Source organism: Falco biarmicus, chromosome 5, assembly GCF_023638135.1.
Source record: "Falco biarmicus isolate bFalBia1 chromosome 5, bFalBia1.pri, whole genome shotgun sequence".
Taxonomy (NCBI): Eukaryota; Metazoa; Chordata; class Aves; order Falconiformes; family Falconidae; genus Falco; species Falco biarmicus.
In genome coordinates, this window is record NC_079292.1 from 14,020,418 (window position 1) to 14,047,043 (window position 26,626).

The following is a 26,626-nucleotide window of genomic DNA, read 5'->3' on the forward strand; positions in this document are numbered from 1 at the left end:
ATGGAGTCTTTCGAAGGACCTGGTCAGGTTAGCAGGGCTAACTTATTAGAAGTCCCCACAGTAAACGATTTCTCTTCAGAGGATGAGGATGTTAAACCTGACGTTAAACAGCGTTTCTCCCCGTTACCCCGAAGGCGGAATTCTGCTTCTTCAGAGGAAGAGGAGGCAGATACCCCCACCACCATTGCAAGAAAAGTTTCATTTGCTGATGCATTTGGGTTTGATCTTGTGTCTGTTAAAGAGTTTGATACCTGGGATGTTCCAAATACAGGACAAAATGATGACATAGAAGATGAAGTTTTCCCTCAGGAGGAATTTTTTTTCTCTCAACTCTTTACGTTGCCTGCTTCGCAAGAAGAGCTTTTGCGAAAAGTGCGAGAGCAGAAAGTATTGTTAGAGTCGATCGTCTTCCTGCCTGGGATTACCTGTATGAACGGCATCATACGAGTCCTCAATGTATCCTTTGAAAAACTGGTGTATGTTCGAATGACACTGAATAACTGGCTCAGTTATTACGATATCCTTGCAGACTTCATGCCTAATTCTTGTGGTAGTGAGACAGATCAGTTCTGCTTTAAGATTTCTTTGGTGCCTCCGTACCAGAAAGATGGAGCTAAGGTGGAATTCTGTATACGCTACGAGACATCGGTTGGTACCTTCTGGGCAAACAATGATGACAAGAATTACACACTGATTTGTCACAAGAAAGAAACTGTGTCCAAGGTGGATAATAAACCACACAAAGAGGTTACGGATAGACATCTTAAAGGCTGCTTAAAGACAACACAAAGCAGGTGAGGCTACATCTTAACTTCTGGTAATTTGCAATATAGCTAGCTGATTCTAAGTGTGCTAGCTGGAGCTAAGACTGCCCACGCTGTTTTCTCTTACTGTGTTTTTTAACTGATAAGTTAGACCAAGACTTGTTTTCAGTACAGCCTTCGTATATACCAGTCAGTAGTTTTCTGCAGACAGATTGGTTGGGATCATAGTTTTAATATATAGCATGCATGCCACTCATTTGAGTAGTGTGAGGGTCTACAGATTATGGTCTGTGTACTGATTTTGATCCCTGTAGGATATAAATTGAGCTGATACCAGTGAGAGCTTTGCTCCAGATTGAGGTAGCTGTACAGTTAAAACACTTTACATCCACTTCCTTGGTAAGTCAACAAAAATTTAAAAGCAAAACAAATCCTGGGTTTTCATGTGATTTATTTCATGCTTCATTCTCTACATGCAATTATTAAAACAGAAATGGCACTGGTGGTTCAGCAAGCTGGTAACTCAGGGAAGGATCCTACTGCAATTAGAATAGCTGGGAAAAACTTTTCTGCAAGTGGTTGGGCTGTTCTGCAAGTTGTATGTTAGGTTAATAATGCCTTTTTCCTGCCACTGGCTGATGTTTCTGTTTCACAAATAGTGAAATAAATAATGATCTATAAGGCAGAATTGGTAATATATTAAAGAAAAAAAATGTAGAATTTATCTCATATATATTATTCTAAGTAAATGTAGGCAAGTACTATGTTAATTACAGAGCAAAGTGTCAGTAGTTAAGTTATAACTTAATGCCACATGAAGAGACACTCAGGACTAGTAACTTTTGGCTCCCTACTCTGTTTTTAACTTCTTTCTGTAAGCAAAACAACGTTGCCTGTCAACATCTATTTCTCAATTTTTTGCTTACCAAATTTGCTATAGATTAGTTGGAGTTCTGCAGAACCGAACCTATACTTTACCTGCAGCATCCTTTGCAATGCTTAGGTCCCAGAACTGAATTCATGTGGAGTTTTCGGTTCCTATACTCCTTCCAAGTAAAGCAGGGTGGTTTGATTTCCCTGCTGCTCTTCCACTGGTGGGAAAAGAGGAGCAAAACCGCAGCAGTGGTGGGAGCTTAAAGAGAAGGGAGACAGCCAAGGCTTCCCCTGTGCAGAACCTCCCTTCCCAAAAGCCAGACTCACTGTGCAGAGAGCCTCAGCCAGCCCCAGCTGCACGTCAGCCCTGTGAGGAGCGGTGAGCCATACAGCTTAGTGCCTCCGTCCACACCATGGTGTGGGACCGTCACTGGGGCTACTCTGAGGCCAACCCAGGTTCATAGCCAGTCCGCAAAGCTCTCCTGATAAGTGTCCCTTGGTCCAGTTCTGGGGTCACCACACTCATGCTTCCATGGGGGGAACGTTGAAGTACGTCAGAGCAGAGGGGGTGATGCCTTTACCTGCTGTGTGGTCAGATCTTGACATTTGTGCCTGGTTCTCTACGTTGTTTCTGTCCTTCAAGAAGCATCACATGACCCAGTCTTGGTAAATAAGATAGCTTGAGATCGTCTGCACATCGGCTGTGATATCAAATACCACAAGCATATGCAGGCAGTTTGACTTCAGTGTGAGTTCAGGTAGCCCATACGGAGCAGATGATGGACACGGAGAGCTAAGTCTTAATTTAGTGAGCCCTGGGCTTCCAGATGCTTTTAGGACTGACCTGCAAATTTGGATACAGTTAGGCATCTAAGGTCAAATGACTCCTAACAGTTTAATTCCCTGAAGTCTTCTGTGACATGCCTAGTCCTAAAATAAGTTGTAGAAGCATTTCTTTTGGGGGATCCTCTTGTACGTGTATATGCTAAATGTATCATATGTAAGTCAGACAGAGAGATATTTTAAAAAATGGGAAAGGAGATAACATGTCTACTCCTTAATATGAAATCACCTTGTCTCTAATCAGAGTGTAAAGTTGTAACCCTCCATACTAGGCTGTAGAGGACTGTGTGTATGTATGTATACATATATATGTATATATACATATGTATATATACATACATGTGCATATTTTTTCATGCATACAAATACACATGCATATTTGCGATATTAAAATGAAAGTGGTCAGATTCTTGTTGACATTAAGATCTTCTACACACTTTTGGCAAACAGTTGCCTAATGTACACTTTCAAGACCCTCTTTAGTGGCAGAAGGATGTAAAGAGACCTTACAGTAAACGTAAAAATGAGCTGAAAGAATTTTTGGAGTATGGTTTCAGTGGTCACCAAGGTTTCTGAAAGACAGTTCTGGCAGATTGTAATCCAGGACCAATTTTATGCTACAGGGACTTCGTTGACTTCAGAGGAGTTACAGATTTCACCACTGTAAATGAGGTCAGCATCAGGGCCTTTCCTTTCAAAAGAACTAAGATGCCAACCTCCATTGCTCACTTGTTTTTCAAAGAGTCTTTGTACATGTTGCCCCTTTGAGTGAGGAGGAACACCCTGCAGACATCTGCAAAAGTACCTCATTATTCTCCTTCAGACCCTCATTAAGACTCCTTTGCTTTGATGTCTAGAAAAAAGCGCAAGAAAAACAAACCCCCCAAAATTGGCAAAGTGAGGCTGCTGATGTGCTGTGACTCCTTCACTTCATGTCGAACAGTGCTGCCTGTTTCCCAGCTCTCCTCCACCAGCCCATCTCTCTTTCACCTCTTGTTTTATGTTCAAATGATAAACTCTGCAGCATTTATATATGCTTTTCTGCATGTTTATTGAACACTTAGCAAAGTGGGGGTCCTGGACCATAACTAGCTTGTTTAGGAGCTGTGGCAATGCAAACACGTGTACACAGAAGTAATAACAGTTTTACTTATGCTTCAAAAAATAAATGTGCAGGTAAGGAATACTGCTGTCCATGCCCATGAGCTGCACATCTTAAATTGAAGATTTCTTTATAGCAATCTGAATAGAAGGATATTTTAACAGGACACTCTTTTAGGCCTCTATTTCAAATTTAGAAACCTGGAATAACTTTCTTTTTTAAATCTTCACTCTGGGATATTTATACTTTTTCTTAAAATGTGCATTTTACCTATTCAGTCAAAAAATATGACTGTTGTGGAATTCTGGGTTTTAAGCAGAGAGCATTTAAGCAAGGGCATACTTGCGTGGCTCATTAAATGTCATTAGCGAGGATTAGTCGCGTTAGTTAAGTGAAAGGAGTAATATGCACTTTCAGAGGAAGCTACTGAGGAAACACAGTATGACTGTATCATGTTACCCTTAAGAATATGAGCCAGGACAAAGTTGTGTGAATGAGAGCAATGGGGTGGGTTCTGATACCACTATTAAAAGATAAAATGAAAATGGACTTAACCCTCAGGAGTTGAACCCCAAAAAATGATAGTGAAAAGCAAAACTGCATGGAATAATTAACGCTGAAAACTGTCTAATTTGGATATTCAGAGTCACATGACTTAAATTCCTGCCTATTCATTGCATGTTTCGTTTGCTTTTGCTTCTATGTCTAGGCATGAACAAATAGTCTTCTCTTAAAGTTTCATAAGGTATTTGCTTCTAACTGTATTTTTCCAAGCTAAGATTCTTCCTAACATAAATTTTTAACAATTTTTGTGCTTTTCAAAAATCTTGAAAGGAGTCATAGGCACAAAATATAGTTTGAAAAAATAACATTTGAATGAATTAATTTATGTTTTAGTCAGTCTGAAAGCATGCATTTAACTAACACATACTCATAAATATACTTTGGGGAAAAAAAAATTGCTTCTAAAATTCTAAGGCTGTCACTGGAAAAGAGAGAGCTTCTGTCAGTAACCAGCCGATTTCTATCATATATACATATACATATATCTAAACATTCAGAAAAATGTGAAGTATCAGCTCCACTCTTTTCTCTTTTTGTTTGATTCTCGTGCTTGTTGGGACATGGTTAATGATTCTGAACACAAATTTCTCCTGGTCCTCAGGTTTGGACCACATGATTTTGTTGTGGACCCCAGGCTCCTGCATCCATCTGATCAGACAGGGACTGATTGTGTGTTGCATGAGGCAAACTCCTGTAGATCGTGCTGCACGGCACAGTGATAACGACCTGCAAACCATTTTCCCCATCACTGGTGAGGCTGCGCCCCATTTCTGTGCTTGGTCCTGGTTTGCCATCTACCAAGAGAGCAGCGGGAGCAAAAGCACAAGAAAAATGGCTGATAAGCATGAAAATTGTTTTACAAAAGAGGAAAATGTGTATTTGGACTCCTGTCCTCTGACAAAGAAGGATGAGGCTAGTGGTTTTATCCTAACTCTTAGAGTTATCCCCCTCTTAGCTCTCTGAGCCCACAAGTGTATGGCTCTGAACTGATGTTGGTCCTGTGCTTTTCTTCATAATTGACAGACTGTACCTTTCTTTGAATGACAGTGCATCAGTTTACTTCCCCCTGTGATGCCACTTTAGAACAGAACACAAAATAGGGCAATGTCTCACGTGAGAAGCTCTATGTACAACGTGCGATGAGAAGGAAGATATTAAAAACTCTGGGTCTGTGGGCCACCAGTGCCAACTTCAGCATCATAAATCCTGAATGGTCTTAAAGAAATTGCCAGTGAGAAAACGTCCTCTGTGCATGAGTACTCTCCTGTCTTCAGCTGCTGTCTCATCCCCTTTCTGATGGAAGGCAAAGGAAGTATGCTGCTGAAGATCCATCCTGGTGGGACTGCACGGTGCTTAGTCCATCTTCCCCAGACAGATGGCAAACCAGTGCCTAGGCTGCCCCAGAAACGCAGTCCTGCATCAGCATCTCTTGGCCTTTCCCACAAACTGCATGATAGGATTAAAAAAGGCAAAGACTTTTGAGGAAGATGCTTGGAAATAGCTTTGCATGTACTTTGTTATGAGGAACAACTGTATTATTCCCAGCTGGTCCATTTAAAATACAGCGTATAAATGACGTGCCTTTTTAATCCTTGTTCTTTTGCTTATTGCGCATCATAATCAGAAAGGGAAAAGGAGAGCAGAAAAGGCGTTAAAACACACGTCGCCTTTGTGTACTGCTGTTTAATCTCAAGGTTGTTTCTGGCATCTGAAGTCACAAGTTACACCTTGATCAGCATACAGATATGGGATTTGACTAAAGTTTATTACTATTATTAGGGAGTGACTGCAGTCACTGTTTTTACCAGGAGAGCAGCTGCTAGAGAAGCTATCCATTCACAGAGAGCCAGCTAAAAGCAGCATTGCTCTGCTGTTCAATCTGACCTAGTATTCCCAGCCCTTCTCTTGCTTCCTGGCCATTGCCAGGCCAGTCTTCGCTGGTTGTAGAAGCTGGTAGCACTGGCACCAAAACAAAACTTCTCCACGTACTTAAAGACTGTGATTATCAGGGACACAGGATAATTATTTCAGGTGATCTAAAACATATTATTCAGACAAGTCAGGTAAAAGCAAGCTGTGGAACCGAGACTGAGTATTAGAAACGCTTCTCAGTAGTGACTCTAGAGTTATCTTTTAAGGAAATTGATGCAGCCTTACCCTCCAAAGACATTTAAAATAAGCTAAGATAAACTACTTGAAAAATATTCTACAGGGAACAATCCTACGTGGCTAGGAACTACGCTCAATGGTCTTTTTTCTATCCGTCTAATCATAATATTTCAAAATCCAGGCATACTTACTATTTGAACTAGGAAATATATTAAAGACCCTAAAGACAGATATCTAAGTTAATGGCATAAGGCTTTGAGTTCTGTCACAGAAATGGCAAAGAAACAGGGGAAGTTATGGATGAGAATGGCATGCACAGGGCACCTAGACATGAGCTAACCATACTCGTGGTCTCCTAATTGGAGAGCACCTGAAGACTAAAAAACTGACTCATTTTTGCTTTTGGTGATTGTGACCTGTGCTACCCATGTACCATCCACTTATTGCACTGGAAATATTAAAAGAAGCTTCTGAACTTTTAAGTAACAACATATGAAAAGAGCATGTTGCTTTACTGGCAATCCTAGCGTAGTGTTTACTCTGGATCTTATTAGTATCAGTGGTTTCTCATTCTCGTCCATGATCTACCTTAGAAACTGCTCTCACCAATGTCACAGAACAGAAATTTATACTTTAATGTATGGGAAATATTGATTGCTATAAAGCTTTTTCACTTGTTTGCATAAAACTGTATAAAAGTGATGCTTTCTAATGTGAGTATCATTTCTCAACCATACAATAAGTACTTGTAATTATACATGCATTGCTTGGCTTTACACTTGTCAGATTTTTTTTGCAGTTGCTACAATTTCATCAGCTTATTTAAATATGCCAATACTGTAACACTATTACAACTGATTCTTAGAGCTCTTTAATGCAGCAACTGGCTTCATCCTGAAACAGGCACAATAAATAATTTAATGAACATCAGGAGTCTCACTGAACTTTGTAGAACTCTGTGTGTGTAAAATTATCCTTGAATGTTAATATTTACAGGACCGGAGCTTATTTCTATGCTCTTTCAGATCACTGATTAAGAACCTTTGGACAAATAGAAATATATTGCTAAATGAACTCCTGTATTCCATTGTTCAATGACTCTTTTGTCTTGCAAATTGAACTAGTCTGGTAATGACTGTTTCAATACTCTGTCTCCTGTCCACTGTTCAGGTACTGCCGTTCATAAATGTTCAGTTGGAGAAAAATTGTTCCATTGCATTCACCTTGACTTGGCTAAATGTTAGTCTTGAAAAGATGTTTGAAGTCAGTGAAACATTAACTGAGAGCCATATTTATTCAATGCATTCACTACCAGTGTCATTTGAGCTGTTTATTCTGATTATGAACTTTAAGCCATGATCCAGCCGCAGCACTGCAGCTATGAAATTGAAGCAATTGATTCAGCTTCAGTGGAAGTCCAGAGAACCAATCGTACATCATATTTTTAAGACAAAATGTGGATTATCTTCTCATTTGGGAAAGGAAGAAAAAACCGGTCCAAACAAATACTTTGTAAGTTAAATCCAGTCCCTGTCATAGGGCAAAGGAAGAGATAAGACCTTTTAAACACCATGGGAGCATGTTAGAAGTGGCTATTTGATCCCTAGCCCTTCAGTGACAAGAAAATATTAGTTGATATGCCAAAGCATAATGGGGGGCTTGGTTTTCTTAGTGTCTCTCCACTCTCCTCCTGATCTGTGGAACCAGCTGATACTCTGACACTAAACCCAAAGATTTATTACTCCTGGTTACTAATAGCACTGAAGAGCACTGAGCTACACAGTTGAATGTGAACTAGGTAAAGCTGGCAGGTTTTTCTTACCTTGAACTGAGGTGCACCAAGTGGATTTTCATTTACATGTTGCTTTGCTGCATAATTATTGTCCCTGTAATGGTGTTAATGGCTGCTGGACGATAAGCATAAGGTGTTCAATCACTTCATGTTGTGGAGGAGGGTTGGGGAGTTTTTCAGTCTTTCTCTCTCCCCAGCTAGCCTATTAAATCCGTAGAAGCACCTTCTAGGTTATATTCTGGGTCTTCTTGATAGAAATATTGCTACCTATCACACAGCTGCCTTCTTGCTGTGTGGTAGTAAGACATGCAGAAAACAAAAGATTATAAAAGTCCTTTTCGTGATAGCACCTGGGAATTTTATCATCTTGAGATACTTACTGAATTCACAATTTTTTCCAAGATTTGGATCATAGTTGTCCTCTATCAAGAACGACTGGCTAAGGCTTTTTGTGGTCACCCATTCCCTTCTCCTCTCCAGGGGTAGTATCTGTGTCTTAGTCTCACCTGACTGCCATCTATCTATCTACGGTCTCTGTAAGGCATCTGTCACCTTCTTGCATACGTGCCTCAGCATACTGCAGTCAGCCTCTAGGAAATTACTTGCTTCTGACATGCCAGTAGGGCACTGCTTCATCTCTGTTTTTTCCATGTGAGTTCCAGGGAAAGACCAGATGGCACATAGGCTAAGGTCTTTTTCCTATCAGATGTAGCCAAAATAGACACAACCTGAGAGAGATGCAAGACCTGTGGGTGGTACTTGCTTTTCTCCTCTTCCATCTTTCAAAACAGTGGGAGAAAGAAGCAAGAGAACAGAGGGGCCCTACCCCCAACTCTTTTCTACAACACCATTTTGATATTTGATCATGTCCCTTCCAGACAACATAGCAAGCTGACAAACGTATCCTCTGACCTCAGGCCAAGCCTCAGGAAACAACTCCTGACTCACCTTTTCCTGTTTTTCAACACCTTGGCCCTGGAGAAAAGCACCCCAACAGTAAGGTCCTGCATTACTAACTCACAGTGGAGCTGTCAATAGATCAAACCGCGTCCAGGGGAATCTTTCCTAAATAAATCCTCTGTTTCTGAAGTAGGTAGCCCGTTCTGCTGAAAGACTCAACACAGTTTTCTGACCAATCTGCATATAAAAACAGCTGTGTAACAAGACTTCTGAACTGTCTTCTTTTCAACATTGTTATGTGGATATCATAATAAGGTACAACACTCATGACAGAGCTATAAAAGGACCTGAAAAAAGTTGCAGTCTTCCTGTTCATAATCGCTGTAGCTTCATATGAGGTACAACTGATGCATTATGCACAGGTTTTTCTGCAGTCTTCGTACCTATAGTCATGAGACTTGGGGATAGATAGGGCTATATTAAAGGTTTGAGCCTGGCACCAAATTGGTTTTGGGCTCCTGGTTCAGACTGTATGGCAGTAAAATCTTCAAATGGACAGATATACCGCTCTATTTTTTTAAAAACGTGTACGAATGTTTTACCATTAAAACTCAAGGTCTTTTTTAATGAGCTAGAAAATAAAGACTAATTTCTTGGGACTCTGTTTGCTTTGAGGCTATGATTATTCTCATCCCAAACCAAGCCAATGCATTTTGTTCTGTGCCACCTATGTCCCTGCTTCAATCATAAACTAAGACTGAAAAATGAAAATATTAGTAATTGGAAAATATAATCCCCTGGATAGCACCAATCCAATAATCTTAATAAAAATTGGTTTATTACAAACATTGCCTGAACCCTATTGGGAATTATCATTTCAGAAAAACCACTCAAATTCCCTTACAGCTTCTCTCTTGATCAATTGTCCCCCTTGATATGATTAATCATCATACTATATACTGCTTATTTGGAGCATCTTTTTTCACTTTGCTTTCCAAACTTCCTTTCCAGTTTCTCCTTGTTTAGGAGCTACTGACAATCCTTAGTTGTCCTTTTGCGTGCCTGCCTTTTCTCTTCTCCTGGTGTCGGCCCCTTTTCTTAGATGAGATGACCAAAACAAAGGGGTATTTCCCCAAGATGGGGAAATACCACAGATTAATGTTACTGTCTTCCTCAGATTGCAAACATTTCAGTAGAGGTTCTTTGTGGCTCTATTTTCATGCAAAAAGACTGGCTCTCCTGATCATTCAGTCCTCTGTTCACAGCGTAGTTTTGAAATGGTAGCTGCAGTGCAAGCCCCCATTGCTACACCAGTGTGCAAATATCCTCACCTACCACTCTAATGATGAACAGGGTCACTCTGTCTCCCTGCCTCTATCCTCTATGTCTTGACTAGCAACAAGGGAGCTAATTAGTGTCAGTCCTGTTTGTTTGGTGACACCTATTTACTAAGAACTAGATTGAGCCTTTTTCTAATACCACTGGTAGGTGAAGGTCATATAAGAAAATCAATCTTGCCTAGATTTGCAATAAGGGCTCTGATTTTACGTACAGCTTCATTCTAATAGCATAACTTGTAATGGCGTAATATTTTTAAATATTATTCAGTAATTTCTACTTAATGTTCACACAGCTATTCGTTTATGGCTGTTGGTTTTATTTGCAGTTTTTGCTTTAATTTCTGAGTCTTTTCCTGTGTGGTCTCAATCAGTTGGATTCTAACGATGTGATTTCAGTTGTTGTTTTCTGCATTGTTTAAAACACATTATTTTTCTATTGTGCTTCTATTTTTCAAACACCTCCTGAAAAAATTCAACATATAAACAGAACGATACTGCCACACATGATGGCAATAGCAACCTTGTAGTTCAGGCACACATAACATCACATCTCCACAAGGAGAGATCATTTGGAGCTGAAGAGCTCTTCAGCAGGAACCGGCCGTGTTTTCAGAAAGCCACCTGGCAAGCAGAAATTCAGGTGTGTGCGTTAGGAGCCCAGGAGTGAGGAAGGGTGGTGCTTGCTGAGCTCCACTCACCTTCTGCTTTGTTGTCAGCACAGACAGCAGCGCAAAGAGCTCCTGCCACCCTTTGCAGTCTTGGTCTGCCTGTAACGGGTTTGGTTTCTGATGGATTGAAGCTCTAGTCCCCAGGACTCTCGCTCGAGTTTTCGTAGGAGGCAGCTATTTCAGCCGGAGGACACAGCCAGCTGCCCAGGCCCCAGCCCAGCCCCTGCCCCAGCTCTGCCCCCCACCCCCACCCCCCCCCACCTCCCTGAACTTCAGCCTGGCAGCATCAGTTTCCAGCGCAGCTGTGATGCCCCTGCTAGCATTAAGATCAGCTTTTCTTAACAGTATATAAAAGCTTGAAAATGACTTAGAGCATTTCCCTGAAAGGTGATACAGCTGAGTACTTAGTTTCCTCACAACTTTCTTTCAGAGCCACTTTACTGCTTCCCACCCTCCCACCCCCCATCCCTAATGGATTTGGTACTTCAGAGCTCACACATGCTGCAGCGTTGACACTGACCGCCTTTCACTGGTTGCAAGCAACCTTTGCTCTGCTGCTCAGTTTGTCCTCTCCTCCAAACCCTGGGCAGACTTTCTGCAGTTCTGATTTTACGTGCCCAGCTCCTCTGCCTCCTTTGCCAGTCATAATTCTGTACCCAGTTGTTTAGTGCTCTCCCTAGGGTCTAATATTTGAATTTTATTTAATTGGGGTTTATCCCTATGTCCTCTCTTAAAAGAGCAGAGGGTCATTTAATTTTGTCATGCAGTAATGTCCCTTTTCTTGTATTTTCTTCGTATCTGCCATAGTCTGTTGCAACACGTCTTCTTATAGGACAAACATCATTTTTATGCAACCTAATATTCACATGCTGCAAATCTGGTTTGAAAGATTGAAATTGTTTACCAATCATAAAAAAATCTTATTCTGTATTTAGATGGTTCCTAAGAGAAAAATGTATGCCCTTAATTTCTAGCAAATTCTTATCAATACCTTTGTATACAAATTGCTATAAAGATAAGCTATTCTTATCTAATTGTTTCTAGGAGCCTAAGACTGTCTCAGCAGGAGTTGCTGAGGGATGAAACTTCTAATGATGATTTAAAGCAGTGAAGTGTGTAGGCTGAAACTGAAATAATTATTGCTGTAACCCTCTAAGCACTCTAAGTTCCTCAAGAGAAAATACTTTGTTCAGAACAGACCCTGAACAACAAAATGCTAAAAAAGTAAAATAATAAAAAAACCCAACCCAACCCTTGGAGCAGGATGATAATTTAGAACTAGAATCAGTATAATGTGAGGGTGTTCTCAACAACTGTTCACAAATGCATCAGACATCACAATTAAAAAGGAATAATAATTATGGCCCCGTTCTAAAGTATGTAATATTCTATTCCATTCAATAAGCCATGAACACTTTAAAACCATCAGTGTAATCCACAAACCTATATTTACAACATTAAACTGGATGTTCTGCCTTTTCAATAACTGTCATCTCATCTCTATTATTTTCACCTCAGACTCTAATTGTTTCTTTTATAGGAGCTAACCTACCAGTGTCCTTGGCAGTACAGTTTATGGCTCATGCATTTACAGTAATTGTTTGGGCAATTTGCCACAGAGTATAAAAATCTTCACATCACAATCAGTTTTTATAATAAACAGCATTAGTTGTGAAAAATAGGACTGATGCATGATTCTTATGGTAGATAAAGGGCACTGAAGATGCCCTTTAGAAAAAGAAAGGAAAATGCTCAAGCCTTGAACTGCTTGAGAAAAATACTGATGTCACAGTAGAGCTAATTAATTTGATGGTACAAACAAGAGGGGGAAAGGGCCTTGCATTCATTAGTGTCAATTCCAAATGAGAGCATACCGTTCATAAAAATAATATTCTGCCTTCGTTTAGACAAAATATGCAGGTAAACAAATCAGAAATAAGCACCGGTTCCTGCCAGAAGAATGATTTTGCTCCTTAGCATTACCAGGGCTCTTTCTCTCCTTTAGGCGGAGGAAGCTCCAAGCCTGGTGGGCACACCTTGCAGGTGGACCTCTGGGCAAGGCCAGATCCTGGCTGGCTCCAGCCACTGCTGGGCACTGGAGCTTCTGTGCACGGTACCGGTCTGCTCCTGGGAAGCTGAGCATGCACTTAATGGCTTCTCTCCACCACACTTAGGTGGTTGTGCTTAAAGATGTCCCACCACATGCGGCTCTGCTGCAGATGTTTTGTGGCCTCCCGATTTTCACGCGCCTAAAAATAAAATGGTCAAGCATTGCTTGGTGGAGAGGCTGTTTGACACGCCTCCAGCAGGCACAGTCTGCCATGTTAGAAATACTCCAGAAGAGAAATAAGGTATGCTAGTGCATGGGCAGGTAACCCTCAGCCTCCCTGCCATCTCCACGGCACCTCATGGACCCTGGCTTGTGCAGAGGCGCAGTGTGGCGAGGCCCCAGGAAGCACAAAGGTGGCTTCAAGCCAAGGTTGTACCTCTCTGGCTTGAGCTGGGCTGTGAATTCTCTGGCTGCACCGGGGTTTGAGTCCAAGAACCATGTGTGATAAGAAATTGTGAAATGGTTGTATTATAAGACTGTAACTTCAACAGTTTGTAACACGGGCATCAGTTTAAATCAGTAGGAGGTTTGTTCCTATAGTGAGTTTTCACCTGAGACTTATGAGGCAAGGAATGCGTTTATCTTTACTCATTAAGTATTTAGTTCATATATTCAGTGAGGAAGATAGAATAGAATTAAATATGGAGACACCATCACAAGGAAGTCAAGGTCTACACTTTGGACATCCACACCAGGATCCTTGGCAGCTCCTGAACCCCCTTCGTGAGTTGTCATACAAAGAGACATGTCAGGACATGATTTGGATCTAGATGCCAGATGGTGGTGAGATGTGCCTTTAGTGGTAGCATCACCGTAATAATGAGACCAGAATCAAGATTACGTTTTTAACTTTTTTTATATATAGTACTAGGGCTTTTCCCCTTCTTCCATTTCTTCCATTTTTTTTCTTTCCATGAATTGGTTTTTGCTAATATTTTCTTCTGGTGTTTTTTTTGTTTGTTTGTTTTTTGTTTTTTGTTTTTTTTAAGGCCAATATAAATGAAGCAATATTTTAAATGTAATTTTCCAGTAACCTAAATGTTATGGGGGATTATGTTATTAAAAAAAATAATGATTGAATTCTTACTCTACTGAGTCTTACAAACAATATGATAGAACTTTAAAGCTCTGTTTAGAACTTCACACATACACAGTCTTTCCTACTGCTTTCCAAAATGCCTTCTCCATTATAAATTTATTTTTGTTGCATGTTTGTGGGTTTTGAATGACATTGCATATAATGCTACTAAAGTTCAGAATTACATGTGGAAAATCCTTTATTTAGCTTCTCATCAATGTGCTTTTAACCCAGCTCCTCCAAACCTTTTACAGGCTTTCTACTTCCGATGTGCACATGAAATTTTTAAAATAATTATTGTTGTTGCTTGGGTGGGTTGTTTTTTTTTTTTTAATAAACGCAGCTTTTTCCTTCTCTACTTCCTTTTGACATGAAGTGTGCTGCTAATGATACAAAAGTACAAACCAAACTGCCAGCCCTTCCCTCTTCACAGCTCTGTGGAATTACAGTTCTGTGCTGGATGCTCCAGTGACTTCTCAAACCTGAGCACTTATCGGCACTAATTTACTTTTTGCTCTTCTGCTTCTCAGTAAAACATTGCTGACACATTTAACTCTTCTTTTCAAGGATCTTGTATGTTTACATCCCACTGGCACCATTGTTCTGCAAGGCTGGGTATTTTCAACACTGGATCTAAAAGCTCTAGTTGCATCAAAGGTTGCTGCTGTATTAGGCTCCTCTTAGGTTTAAAAATCTGACCTGAAATCAAAATAGAAATAGTGTTTGGTTAGCAACTTCAGTCTTGCCAGCTCCTTTCATAAGGACATTTTAGCTTCATCTCAACTTCAGTGTAGAAGAGGATTTTCTTGATTTTGAATCCATCTTAAAGTAAAAAACAGAAACATGAAAGATTCTGTGACACCCTAAGCCTATTGGGACTTCTAAATAAAATTTTACTGATTTTTTCCCCCATTACATGTTTTTAACTAAATATTTTAGACTTACATTTTTTAAATACCTTAAGGTCCCCATACCTCCCTAAATTTAACACTAAATAATATATTCCCGCATTTTCTTTTAAAAATTAGATTGCATAAAAATGTTCAGACTGCATTAATTTCCAGAGTTTTACAGGTACATTTTCATCTTTCCATACTCCAACAATTGTATCCTTTTCCCACATTCTGTAAAATAAATATCTTGTGATTTAGGTATTAAGATCTAGCATAAGTAGATATGACACAGAGCAATGTGACCAAGTGTGGCGTGTCGTACAAATATACAGGCACAACTTTTGGCAAATATTGGTGTGTGAATTAAAACCGGGACAAGCTATAACAACCTCACTCGTCTCGAAGAGACGAGTACCCTTGGCTGTAGTCCCAAACCTATTTCAGAGCAGACCAAAGGCACCTGCTGTTCCATGGTGAAATGGGTGCTCCTGGAAGCATAACTCTCAGGGCATAGAGCTGCGTGGGAGCATTTGAAATGGGGCTGGACTGCAACTACGGGACCATGAAGCCTTATCCCTTTGGGAAATGTGTTGCATAATCCCGTTCACAAAAATCTTTCCATGTTTTCATACCATGACTTTCTCAGTTTCTTGGGCCTGCTACTTGCACTGAAAAATTACAGAATATACTTCTGTAATGCTTACAGATCTTTTAAGTTTCCACAACAAATGGTTCTGTGAAATCTTTCTATTAATACACTATCAGAGTCCTACTGCTTGATGTCTTTTCTGCCTTTTCAGTATTTACCCCTTTGCTATATTAATAGAGGGCATTTATTTCTCCTCTCAGACTGTTTTTTGCTAGTCTGAAAATAGAAATACTAAATTTATCTGCTTGGTTAATATAGATTTTTCATCCTGCCAATCTCCTTGTAGTCTTCTTTTGCACCTGTTCCAGTTTGAATTAATCTTTCTTGAACATCATATACAAATGTTCCAGAGGAGTTCTTACTAGTACCTGGTGCTGTGAGATGAATGTTTCGTGGAAATCTTTTGTTACTGGGAATACCTTCTCTGACACATTACTGCAGACTGTTTGCCTTGTTGCCACAGCCATCTCACCCTGTTGGCTTGGAAATGTTTCATTCCAAAAACAAATCAATTTTTTATTGTTCACCTATTTCTTCCAATTTCTGAGCCCTCATTTTGTGACAGAAAATCTTTCTAATCCCTAAATGTATAAGCTGGCACTTTATAAATTTGAATTTCATCCCTTACCTATTATTCTGATCCTCCAGGCCACCCATTTCTTTCAATCCTCCTCTGCATTAGTGATGTCTCCCAACTTCCTATCTGCCATGGATTTAATTTAACTTTGACTTTTTGTGCGTTGGTCTGTAATAACATGACTGAGTAAGTCTGATTACACGACCGGTCCTCTCCAGTCCTCTGGTGACGTCTGCCAGCCCTGCACAGCCCAGCTCGTGGGACCCTGCTTGGCACAAAGCCCCTCTTCCACCGCCCAGCTCTTGTACTCATCTCCCTCTTCTCCAGTTTAATTAATAAATTTCCCATGTGGCCCCACAAAAAATTCTTTAATGAAGTCCAGATAGATTAGATAACCGATTTTTAGACATGGGAAATATAGTAATCTTATCAAAGACAGATATTACCAGGTGAGCCTGGCATTTATATACCATTTTCCTTTTATCTGTATTTATTCTCTCATTTAAGTTTTATTCTAAACTTATCATGAAAACTTTTTGAAGACACCTGGGCCTGTAGTTGCCCTGACACTATTTCTCCTCTTTTTCCTCAATATAGCCACTACTTTTCCTACTCTTCTGATAGTGTTACAGTAGTATCAAGACCAGTCTGATAGATTTGAATAGCAAAGATTTTAAACTAATGTGTGATTTCCTCTGTTGGGTCTCTCAGTACTTTATGTTGGAGATTATCTGCTCCTCTTAACTGGAGCATATTTAAACACCAAGTTCTGCTCCCAGGCTGCATGAAATAATATAATTATCTAAATCTCTGTTCCTCTAAGTTACACCCTGTAAGATCTCTGATCCTATAAGGTTCTGCACCACTACTGGCACTGTGGTAGAAAAGTTTAGAAGTCTTTTGATTGTGGGTTTATAGATTATCTGAAATCTTGATCAAACCTCACTTCTAAAAAAAAAATCCTGTTTACCTTAAAAAGACTAATTCCAAAGCCTTGACATGTCTTCCTTTATCTGAACCCTTTCTGAAGTCAAAGTAATATTGTTTATTGGCTAATTAATTTTTTTCTCTCATCACTTGTACACTGTTTATCTACTTCTCACATCTTTTGGATTCAAAGTTTAACATTTTTTCTCTGGGATGCCAATTCCACATAACTTTGGGTCTTCTGAACTCCTTCCCATAATGCCCATCAAATTTTCAGTCCTCTCAGTCCTACTAACCAGTCCTTAAACTTCCCATTTGTTCTCGCTAAATGCCAAATTATAGTGATAACCTGTTTTCACTCCCAATTTCTTTTTATCACTCAGTCCAAGGGAACGATAATGCCATCAAGATTGAATCATGTGAGCATATGGGTTTTATTGGTTTGTATGGATTTTTTTTTAAGCTGGTAGGAATTCTTAAGTTCCTGATGTACTTTACAAAGATGTGTCTCATTCACCTGAAGGAGAAAATGCAGCTGAGCTTCTGCAGCTATACAGGTACTTATGCTGGAGGGGAACTGCATTAGCTGATATGGATTTTCCCAGCTCACATTGTGGTCAGAACACCTGGATCACTTAAAAATAAATGTTTTTAAACAGAACACAAATTTTATGTCTATCACTAAAAAATGTAGGCACATTTAGACCACCCTCCATAATGCAGTGAGATAATTAGTTTATAAAACAAAAACTTAATTGATATTATAATTCAAAAATCTGCTCATGGAATTCTGAGAGTGAGCTAAGGACTTTTCAGAGAAAACCGATCAATCAAAAAACGTACTAACTAGACCAACACCTTGTAAGTGCCACTGCTCAATGAAAGAGCTAAATTTTATTGGCTTTTGGGAAGCATTTCACTCTTTGGAGTCTACTTATATGTTTGAGATTGCTCTGTAGTTTGATGCACCTGTGTAGGTAGTCTCAGCATCTTCATATCACTTCTTAGATTGAAGTAGTGCTGTTAAATGGCTGTTATGTTCCTTGTGACCCTCAAAGACTGCAGTATCAACATGCTCAATTTAGGTTAATTCTAGATTTCCCACCAGAATAATTATATGATGACAGATATTTCTGATGTAGAAGTAAAATAAGGAAAATAGCTGTTACACTGACTTTCCCTGTACTCAGGTATTTGCAGGACAGTGTGCACAAATAATGGACTATAAACCAGCAACCTTTACAAAATTCAGTGCAACATGCAAGAAGTTATGTGACAAGCCCTGCAGTGTGGATCCAGGCTGTGAGGCTGTATTATCATCGCTATTCATTACCTATGTTGCAGTTGTGAAAAGAAACTTATGAACCAGGACTCCAGATACTACTAGAACAAGAGTTAAGGACAAATTCAATTCTAATCACAAAACCTGTAAAACTGAGGGGCTCAGGTCGCACACCGCGTGTTACAGCCCCAGCCACTAAAACTCAATAGCTGTGTTCCAGCTGGAATTTAGAGTTGCAAAGTGAGATTCACTCAGCTGTTTCCAGTTGTCTAAAACTTATGGTTCCAGCCTAAGGCAGTCACTGTAGGTTCCCTTTATGGTCAGTCTCTTCCAGAGGCAGAGAAGGATGCATCACACCACCTCACTTGTGATGTCTGTGACAGTGGGAACAACTCTCCCTTTGGAAGTGTTAATCTCTTATTGCTGATGATAGGGGTGATGTACATGTGAGCACAGATGCTTAGAAAACTAAGGCTAGATAAGGTAAACTCCATCTTGGCACATACCCATAAGCATCCAGCTTAAAACAGCTTTTATACCTGTTTATTTTTATATAATATATATATATATATTTATATATATTTTTATACCTGTTTAAAGGTTCAGAAAACACATACTTCTCCTTAGCATCCTTAATCAAAGACTGTATCTGTATTTTACACTGAAAAGCTGTAATCAAAACCAAACATTTTCACTGGATAGGGAATGCAGGGTACAGGGGATGGAATCCAGTTTCTATTTTCTCCAAGGAATGAAGAGTAAAGAATAAGGATCTTGCTTGAACATCCAACTTCAAGAACAGCAGGCAAATCTGCCCTCCAGTTTCTCCCTTAAATGGTCTGCATCCTGGTAATCAGGGTATTTTTCAGATGTGTGTGCGGTGAGGTTTTTAATCACGTCAGGGCATGATAGAAGCAGAACGTGCCACTGCATCTTGGATGCGAGCTCTGACTGCCAGTAGACTATTATGGGCATCAACATCTCCCCTTCTTCGTGGGAATGCTTCTTGAAAGAGAAAAACATGTCAGACTCCGTTCCTTCCTGAGAGTTGCATCTATATGGCTAAATGATACAGGTAGCCAGCTACATTCAAAGAAAAGCTTTGAGACATTCTTTTTTTTCCCCACTGGATAGCAGTTGAAGGTTTCCTCCTGTGCCCGTGTGGCTTTGGGGTTGTTATTTTGGGGTGAGTGACTCAGCTCATGCGTTATACATGTCTTGGCTCCTAATCTGGGACTTTTGCAGACACCCTATTAACACCTTTAATGCATCTGTCTCATGGTTACGCCCCAACCCACACAGTGTCTAGGCTTATGGAAACAGGTGGGTGAAAAAGATGTGAGAAAGCAGGAGAAAACTGGGAACTAGATGTAACATGCATTTGAACAGTAAAGAAAAAATAATAATAATGATGTATAAATAATAAGCAGTAATGATTTACCTTAAAATCCCCGACAGATCTACCAAAAACAAGGGCCTGGCTCTGCCAACCGTTTGAGGATGAAATGCAGATTGTAGCAACTGCTGGCAGGGGAAAGTACAACTCGGTGTGAGTAGGAGAGTGAGAAACGTGTGGAGGCTATGCATGTACCAGAATTGAAGAGCGACATGTCATTCATATGGATAGCAAGAATATTCAGCATTACTGCAATTAATGGTGAAAAAGAGCTGTTGAGAGAGCATTAAATCTTGTGCTTCAAGGACAGCTTCTAACAACAGAAGGCCAAGAGGAAATTTAATAGGGCAGTGCAAATTACACTAAGTATTTTCCTACAAGAACTTTACATCTTCCCCTGAAGTATTTGATGGTGGCCAGTGTCAGATATCAGAAGCTAGATGGGCAGGATCTTCTGTCTGCTTTAGTCTGGCAATCCCTATAAAGGCTCAGTTTTACAAAAGTTGGTGACAGTTGATGTCTAGGTTCTTTTAACAGAGTATAAATTTAGCATCCTCCTTCTGAATTAAGCATTTAGGTGGTAGAGTTAATGTTATATCAATTCAAATGAAAGACACTAGGAGAAAATAGAAGGGGAAAAGATTAATATTTGAAAATTAGAAAGTAATTTTCAGTAACAGAGGTGGACGGCTGGTTGAAAAATGCATAAATTAAGACCTACAGAAATAAAATTGCTCCTCATAGAGAAGTCATTAGGAGTAATATAATAATTTTCATTTTACATAAGTGACATTCTTTTTACATTTTTTCCCCCTTTTCCACTAAAGGTTACATGCCTATAAGCACGCAGTTGAAACTGCTATCACTTTGCATTGATATTGATGAGGACTGCAGGCACTCAGCATCTCTCTGTAGGTGTTTGTCTTGTTGGACCTGGCCTTTGTTTTCACAGCCAGCAAAGCCACAGCAAAATTTGCACTGGCTGCAGGGAAGCAGAATTCATTCCTGCCGACCAGGCATAGCTTAGCAACAGGATTTATACTGTATACATGCAGGGAGAATCTTTTGATTTATTTCAGGTAACAAAGATGTCTTTTTTTCCAGCGATCTCTGTATACTTACAAATATTTGAAAAATACAAGCAAGAGAGAGGCCCAGTCTCCTGAACACATATATCCTTCCAGACCCTTGCCTGACCCCAAAGTTATGCTCTCCTGTCACTGACCCATCTAATCACCTTTGTGCTGCTTTCTCAGAAAAGGCCTGGGAAAACCCATCAGCTTTGCAATGTAATCTGAAGGTCAACACATTTTCATTTTCTTGGCCAATTCTTTCTTTGACCAAGACTTAATATCAGGTCACTCAAAACCCCCTACACTTTATAAAGCTGTTATTTTCAGAATTTCAGACAGCATTCAGCATTTTGTGTAATTAACTAGCGGCCTTTATATCTCAGTCTAAGAGGAATTACAACAATAATTTTTGCAGAATAACACAGGAAGTTCCTTTTGTTTAACAGCAAAGAAGAAATATTGGCAACGTCTGATGATGATACATGGAATTATTCAAGGACTTCAGGTACAATACCCAGTTTAATTAGTTCTTCCTTACTGCACTTGTTAATTAAAAAAATAGTGTAACAAACAACCTCATGGTAATTATTCAAGTGTGTTTTTGTTAACTCTTCAGACATAAACATCCCAGAGATTGTTTATTCACAAGCAGAAGACAAAGACACCAAACTAGCTAATGAAAATATAAAAGATAGAAATGCAGAATACAACCAGAGTGATCACGAAGATGATGAAAAAGAATTAGAGTTGCTGGTAAGTGTTATACAATTATATCTACAGTATTAAATGATTTGAATCCATTTACGCTTCAAAGCTGGTGAAATGCCCCCTTTTAACAGAGCTGACTGATGTACTAATTTACAAATGTAAAGCCTTGGTCTGTACTTTCATTGAATCTCTAACTGATTCAACAATAGAAGGTGCTTTGATTTCAGTATAGTGCATCAACTTTTTCTGGTCTTAAATTAATGACTTCTCCCTTTTACTTCTTTACCAGAGGTTCTAAATGACAGTTCGAAGGAATCGGAAGAGTAGCATTTCAAAAATCTCCCCTCCTAGTTTCTAGGATGGGAATAGTCTTAAATAAATGCTTTATATTTAGTAAAATTCTTATATTTATGGTAGTGTTTGCTGTTGTTTTTTTTTCAAAGGATACATGAGACATGAGCAAAATAAATATAGATATATTTATAATAGCAGATCTTTCTATATCAGTATTTGACATTAAATTTTTTGTAATAAATTTCACACTCAGTGAACATTCAATCTATTTGGATTTGTGTATGTGTGGTTTGGCTTGCATTTTTCAGTATGAAAGAAAAAATGGCAATAAATGAGACACGTACAGCAATCTATTATTCTCAGTGTCTGTTCTCAGCTCATATCATTTGGGTGCATAGATTCATAATCATAGATTATAATAGCTATCACCTGTGAAAATGTGAATGCTGAATCAGACAGGAGAGGAAGATGAGAACCATTCTTTTTTTCTTCTTTCTTTCTTACTGATAGAGAGAATAAATTCCTGTTATTTGAATATATTTTTTTCTGGTCTCTTACCAAAAAAAAGTTGAAAATTGTTGCCTATTGTGGGACCTTTCATTGCCTGGAAGTTAATGTCTCCTTTTTTTATTATCTTATTTTGGTGTGGTGAAACATAAAAAGGAGGACCTTTAAAATCCCTTGTTGTTCTCGGTCCACCCTGTTACAAAAAGCAGGATCAAATATAACCGTTTGTTTATCAATTGCCAGGATTGTCCATACAATAAATGAAGGGGGAGCTATAATTTACATGTTAATTTGCACTATGCACTCTTTAATGAATTAAACAATGAAGGTTTATAATAGATGGAAATAAAACCAAATCTTTGAAACGCACAGGCATTGGCTCACAAGACAGCTGTGCAGTTGACAAGTAACATGAGCCTTATGTGAGAAGAAGGGGAAATCGTTAAGATTTGCATATAATTATTGAGATCATGCAAATGTCAGTTATGAAGAGGGGAAAAAAACACAGGCATCTCACTGTTAAATCCTGACAGTTGGCATCACCGAAGAACTCAAATACACTTGAGCACTGGTTGGCAGAGGGTCATTAAAACAGAATTTGCAGAGACATTAGCTCCCTCACTTTTCTTTGAGTGACGTTTTACTATTAATAGTTTGCAGAGGCTTTGCAGAAAACATATTAATAAGAGAAACTGTAATGGGGGTATCTACAGCAAGTGCAAATGCATAAAGGGGTGCCCAAGAAGCTAGCCTCTAATTGATCAGCTAGTGCTATCAGTGTGACTGTGCTAAAGTGAGAAGAGAGTGCAATGACAAGCAGGCATAGCTGAATAATACAATATGATATTTGGGAGCTTGGAGGGAGAGTGATCAGTTTCTGGCCTTTTTACTTTGCTGATCTCATTTCCAACTCATGTCTTACCAGATTGTCTAAAAACAGTCTGGTTTGAAGCCTGTAAAAGGGTCCCTGAGAGAAATGAGGCACAGATAATCCTTACAGTATTTGTCAGTGTGAAATGTGTCTTTGTTTTACCGGACAATATTGTACATCACCTGGCTTTGATGTACTGTATCAGTGCCCTCATTTAAGTCCCAATCCTCCCCCCTTGCCCCATACCTCCCTTTCTCCGAACCTAGAATGGAATGTATAGAGAATGAATTAGCCTCCCTTTAAGGGAATATTCTCTTCAGATTTAATTTGTATAAAATACACTAGCAGCTTACTGAACTCATGAATAAAAAGAGAAGGTTCTGAATGCTATTTTATTTCCTGCTCCTCTCAGCACCACCATAAAGCTCATTACCTATGTTGAAAAATACATACAGTGCAAATTTTGCAAATGGTTTGGTAAACATCTCCATAAAAGCTTTGCTACTGAAAACAAAACTTTCCATAAGGAAATCCTGCCTCCTTCATTTGGCATATTTTTGCAAAGCACTTTTTGATCATTCTTTTCTGTTCTATTGTTTCAGCTAAATCAGCATTTCACAGGAGCTAGAGGTACCTCTTCCAGAGATGAAAGGAATTTATACACAACAGAACCAGTTAATTTTGCAAGTGAAACTGAAAGATTGGAGAAAAAGCTAACCTGTACGGAAAGAAGCAGTGACTTGCACTCTGTGTCTATCAGTTCCTCATCTGAAAACACTTCACAAGAGATAGGAGGAGAATTAAAAGATAAAGTTAAATATTCCCTGAGGGATTATAATAGTCAGCCATCAGGGAAGGAAGTCGCTACTAGCTTGGTAAACAGTGGTGAGCGATCTTTGAAACATACTGGTATTAGTGAAAGCCTTTTATCGGCAAAATATTTTCCTGGGACAAAGCAGAATGAGGCTATCGATATTACGGCTACTGTCTCAAGCCGAGAAGGAGAGAGCCACACAGATATTTCAAAAGGTGAAACAGATAATGCCTCAGGAAGTGAGATGATGGAGAGGTTATTCATCAGTGAGGATGCTTCGGATACCTCAAAAGGGGCCTGTGAAACGAGACCAGAAAGCATTTCTCCAGAGCATGATGAATCCATGCAATTAAATGCATGCATAGCAGGGACACTGGATGGCAATGCTAATCCAGCTCCGGAGCACCAGGCACCGCAAACGTCTCACCAAACTTTGGATTCATTGTTGTCAGACGCTGACAAAAATGAAGGAAAAATCAAGATGATTGAAAGCAAAGTTAGGGTACATTTAAGAGGAGATGTATATGCTGACACTTTTGCACATGCTGATGTCTCAATAGATTCCACAACAAGCCAATATACACAAGAAAAAGGAGTTGGTGAAATGCCGGGAAAGAACTACAACGCTGATGCAGGGAACGAGAAGAAAGTCATCGAAGTAGCAGACTTAGCACTAATCGGTGAGGAGGAAGCACCCAAGCCTTTCAAGTCACACAGAAAGCGTGCTGCAAATGCGCTGACTGCGGCGCCCCCATCATCCGAAGACAACAAACAGGCACCCAAGGCTGCACTGGCACCCTCCCCGGGGGATGAAAGGGGAGCTGAAGACACGCGGGAACACAGAGGATTCCTGAGGTTAAAAGACAGAGGAAAGTCAGACACCACCACCAGAGGAACACTGATGGAAAAGGAGAGCCAAGCCAACCCTGTGGAGCAGAGGTGGCAAGAGAGAGGTGATGAGGCTTGGTGGGGAGCAAGGGGGGACATGGGGCCTCGGAGTGCAGCTTCCACAGAGGAGCTGTTTACCTGCCAGCAGGCAGAGAGTTGTAAAAAGCCTTCTGTCTCCAAGCAGGGTATTACGGAGGAAGCAAAGGCAGGTACAGCTTATATAATTAAAACAACATCAGAAAGTGCTCCAGAAAAAATGTCTGCCAGTGAAAAAGCAGTAATTGCTAAGCTACCTCAAGAGACTGCACTAAGTGACAGGCCCACAGAGGAAAAGGAAACAGCGTTTGATACACATGAAGGGAGAAATGATGGTTCACATTATGCTCTTTGTCAACTCAACACAGTGGGTGTATTATATGACACTGAATTTGAAAAGGAATCAGGTTTAGGTATTTATAATGCATGCGTACATGAAACTCTGATAGGAGAAACGATGTCTCTGTGCAATAGCAGGGAAGAATGTGCCAAAGAACAAGCAGATGCTGGCAATATTCTACCTGTAGGAGAAGCAGTAAAGGCTTCTGCTACGGGAGAGAAAGAAGGTTTGCAGCAAGGTTTATATTCAGAAGTATCTAAATGTCCCCTGAGCACCCAGAAGCATCTATACAGCAAGGAAGCAGCAGAGCTGTATAGGGAAGAAAGCCACGTTGGTACGCTTTCCTATATACATGCTAAAGCTGAAACAAAAATGCCACCTTCTGGTACAAATACTGTGCCCAGTTACCATTATAAAAGCTCTTCACTGGCATCTTCTGAAGGGTCCATAGTGGCAGGAGATATGGAGCACCTGTATAGACACTTTGAATTCAAAGTCATTGACAAGGTGTATGCTGAGTCAGGGTATGCTTTAAATCTACCAAATGAAATGACATGTACTAATAAAATCCTCTCTCCTGAAGCTGAAGAAAAAGAAGTACCTTCCACTTCAGACACAGCAATTTCTAGAGAAGGAAGAGGAAGGAATATAGGTCAATGTTCCCATCAAGCAGAGTTCAAACAAGAGAAGTCATCGAGTCCAGAGGTTTTAATTAATAAGCCTGCCAAAGAAGTTGGAGGGACAGGCTCTCAATCTGACCATGTAATAACTGAGAGGAAAACACTAAACTGGCTTGACGACTCACAGAAGGAAAGCCAGCACATTTCTGATTCTGCAGATATGTCTAACCGGAAGAGTGAAGCACTTAAGTTACCCAGTGAGTCTCCAGGTTTAAAACATATTGCTTGCAAAATCTTTTATTTCTTCTTCTTTCTTCTGTTTGCTGCAACACTCTACCACTACGATTTGATGGTTTGTCTTGCACTCTACCTGTTCTCCTTGTATTGGCTATACTGCGAAGGAGGAAGAAACAAGGAGTCTATCAAGAAGGAATAACATTGATTGTCAAATGTGCTCAGGATCCATGGTCAATAGCCTCCAACCCCTCCAAAGCATTTTCACTGTTAAAGAGCTTATTCACTGATAGAACCAAAGTAAATTTTCCACTGAAGCATCTTTTTTAAAAGGTTACATATGAAGTTGAGCCTTCATATAAGTAATTATACTA

The 26,626-nt window shown here is 39.7% G+C and overlaps 1 protein-coding gene across 1 annotated transcript; it reads left to right on the forward strand.

The window, feature by feature from the left end:
* PPP1R3A (protein phosphatase 1 regulatory subunit 3A) lies at window positions 1–26,626 on the forward strand. The gene is made up of 4 exons (XM_056341749.1): window positions 1–794; window positions 21,387–21,445; window positions 21,557–21,693; window positions 23,923–26,626. The coding sequence occupies exons 1-4, from the start codon at window positions 1–3 to the stop codon at window positions 26,452–26,454; spliced, it is 3,522 nt and encodes a 1,173-aa protein (XP_056197724.1). The 3' UTR covers window positions 26,455–26,626.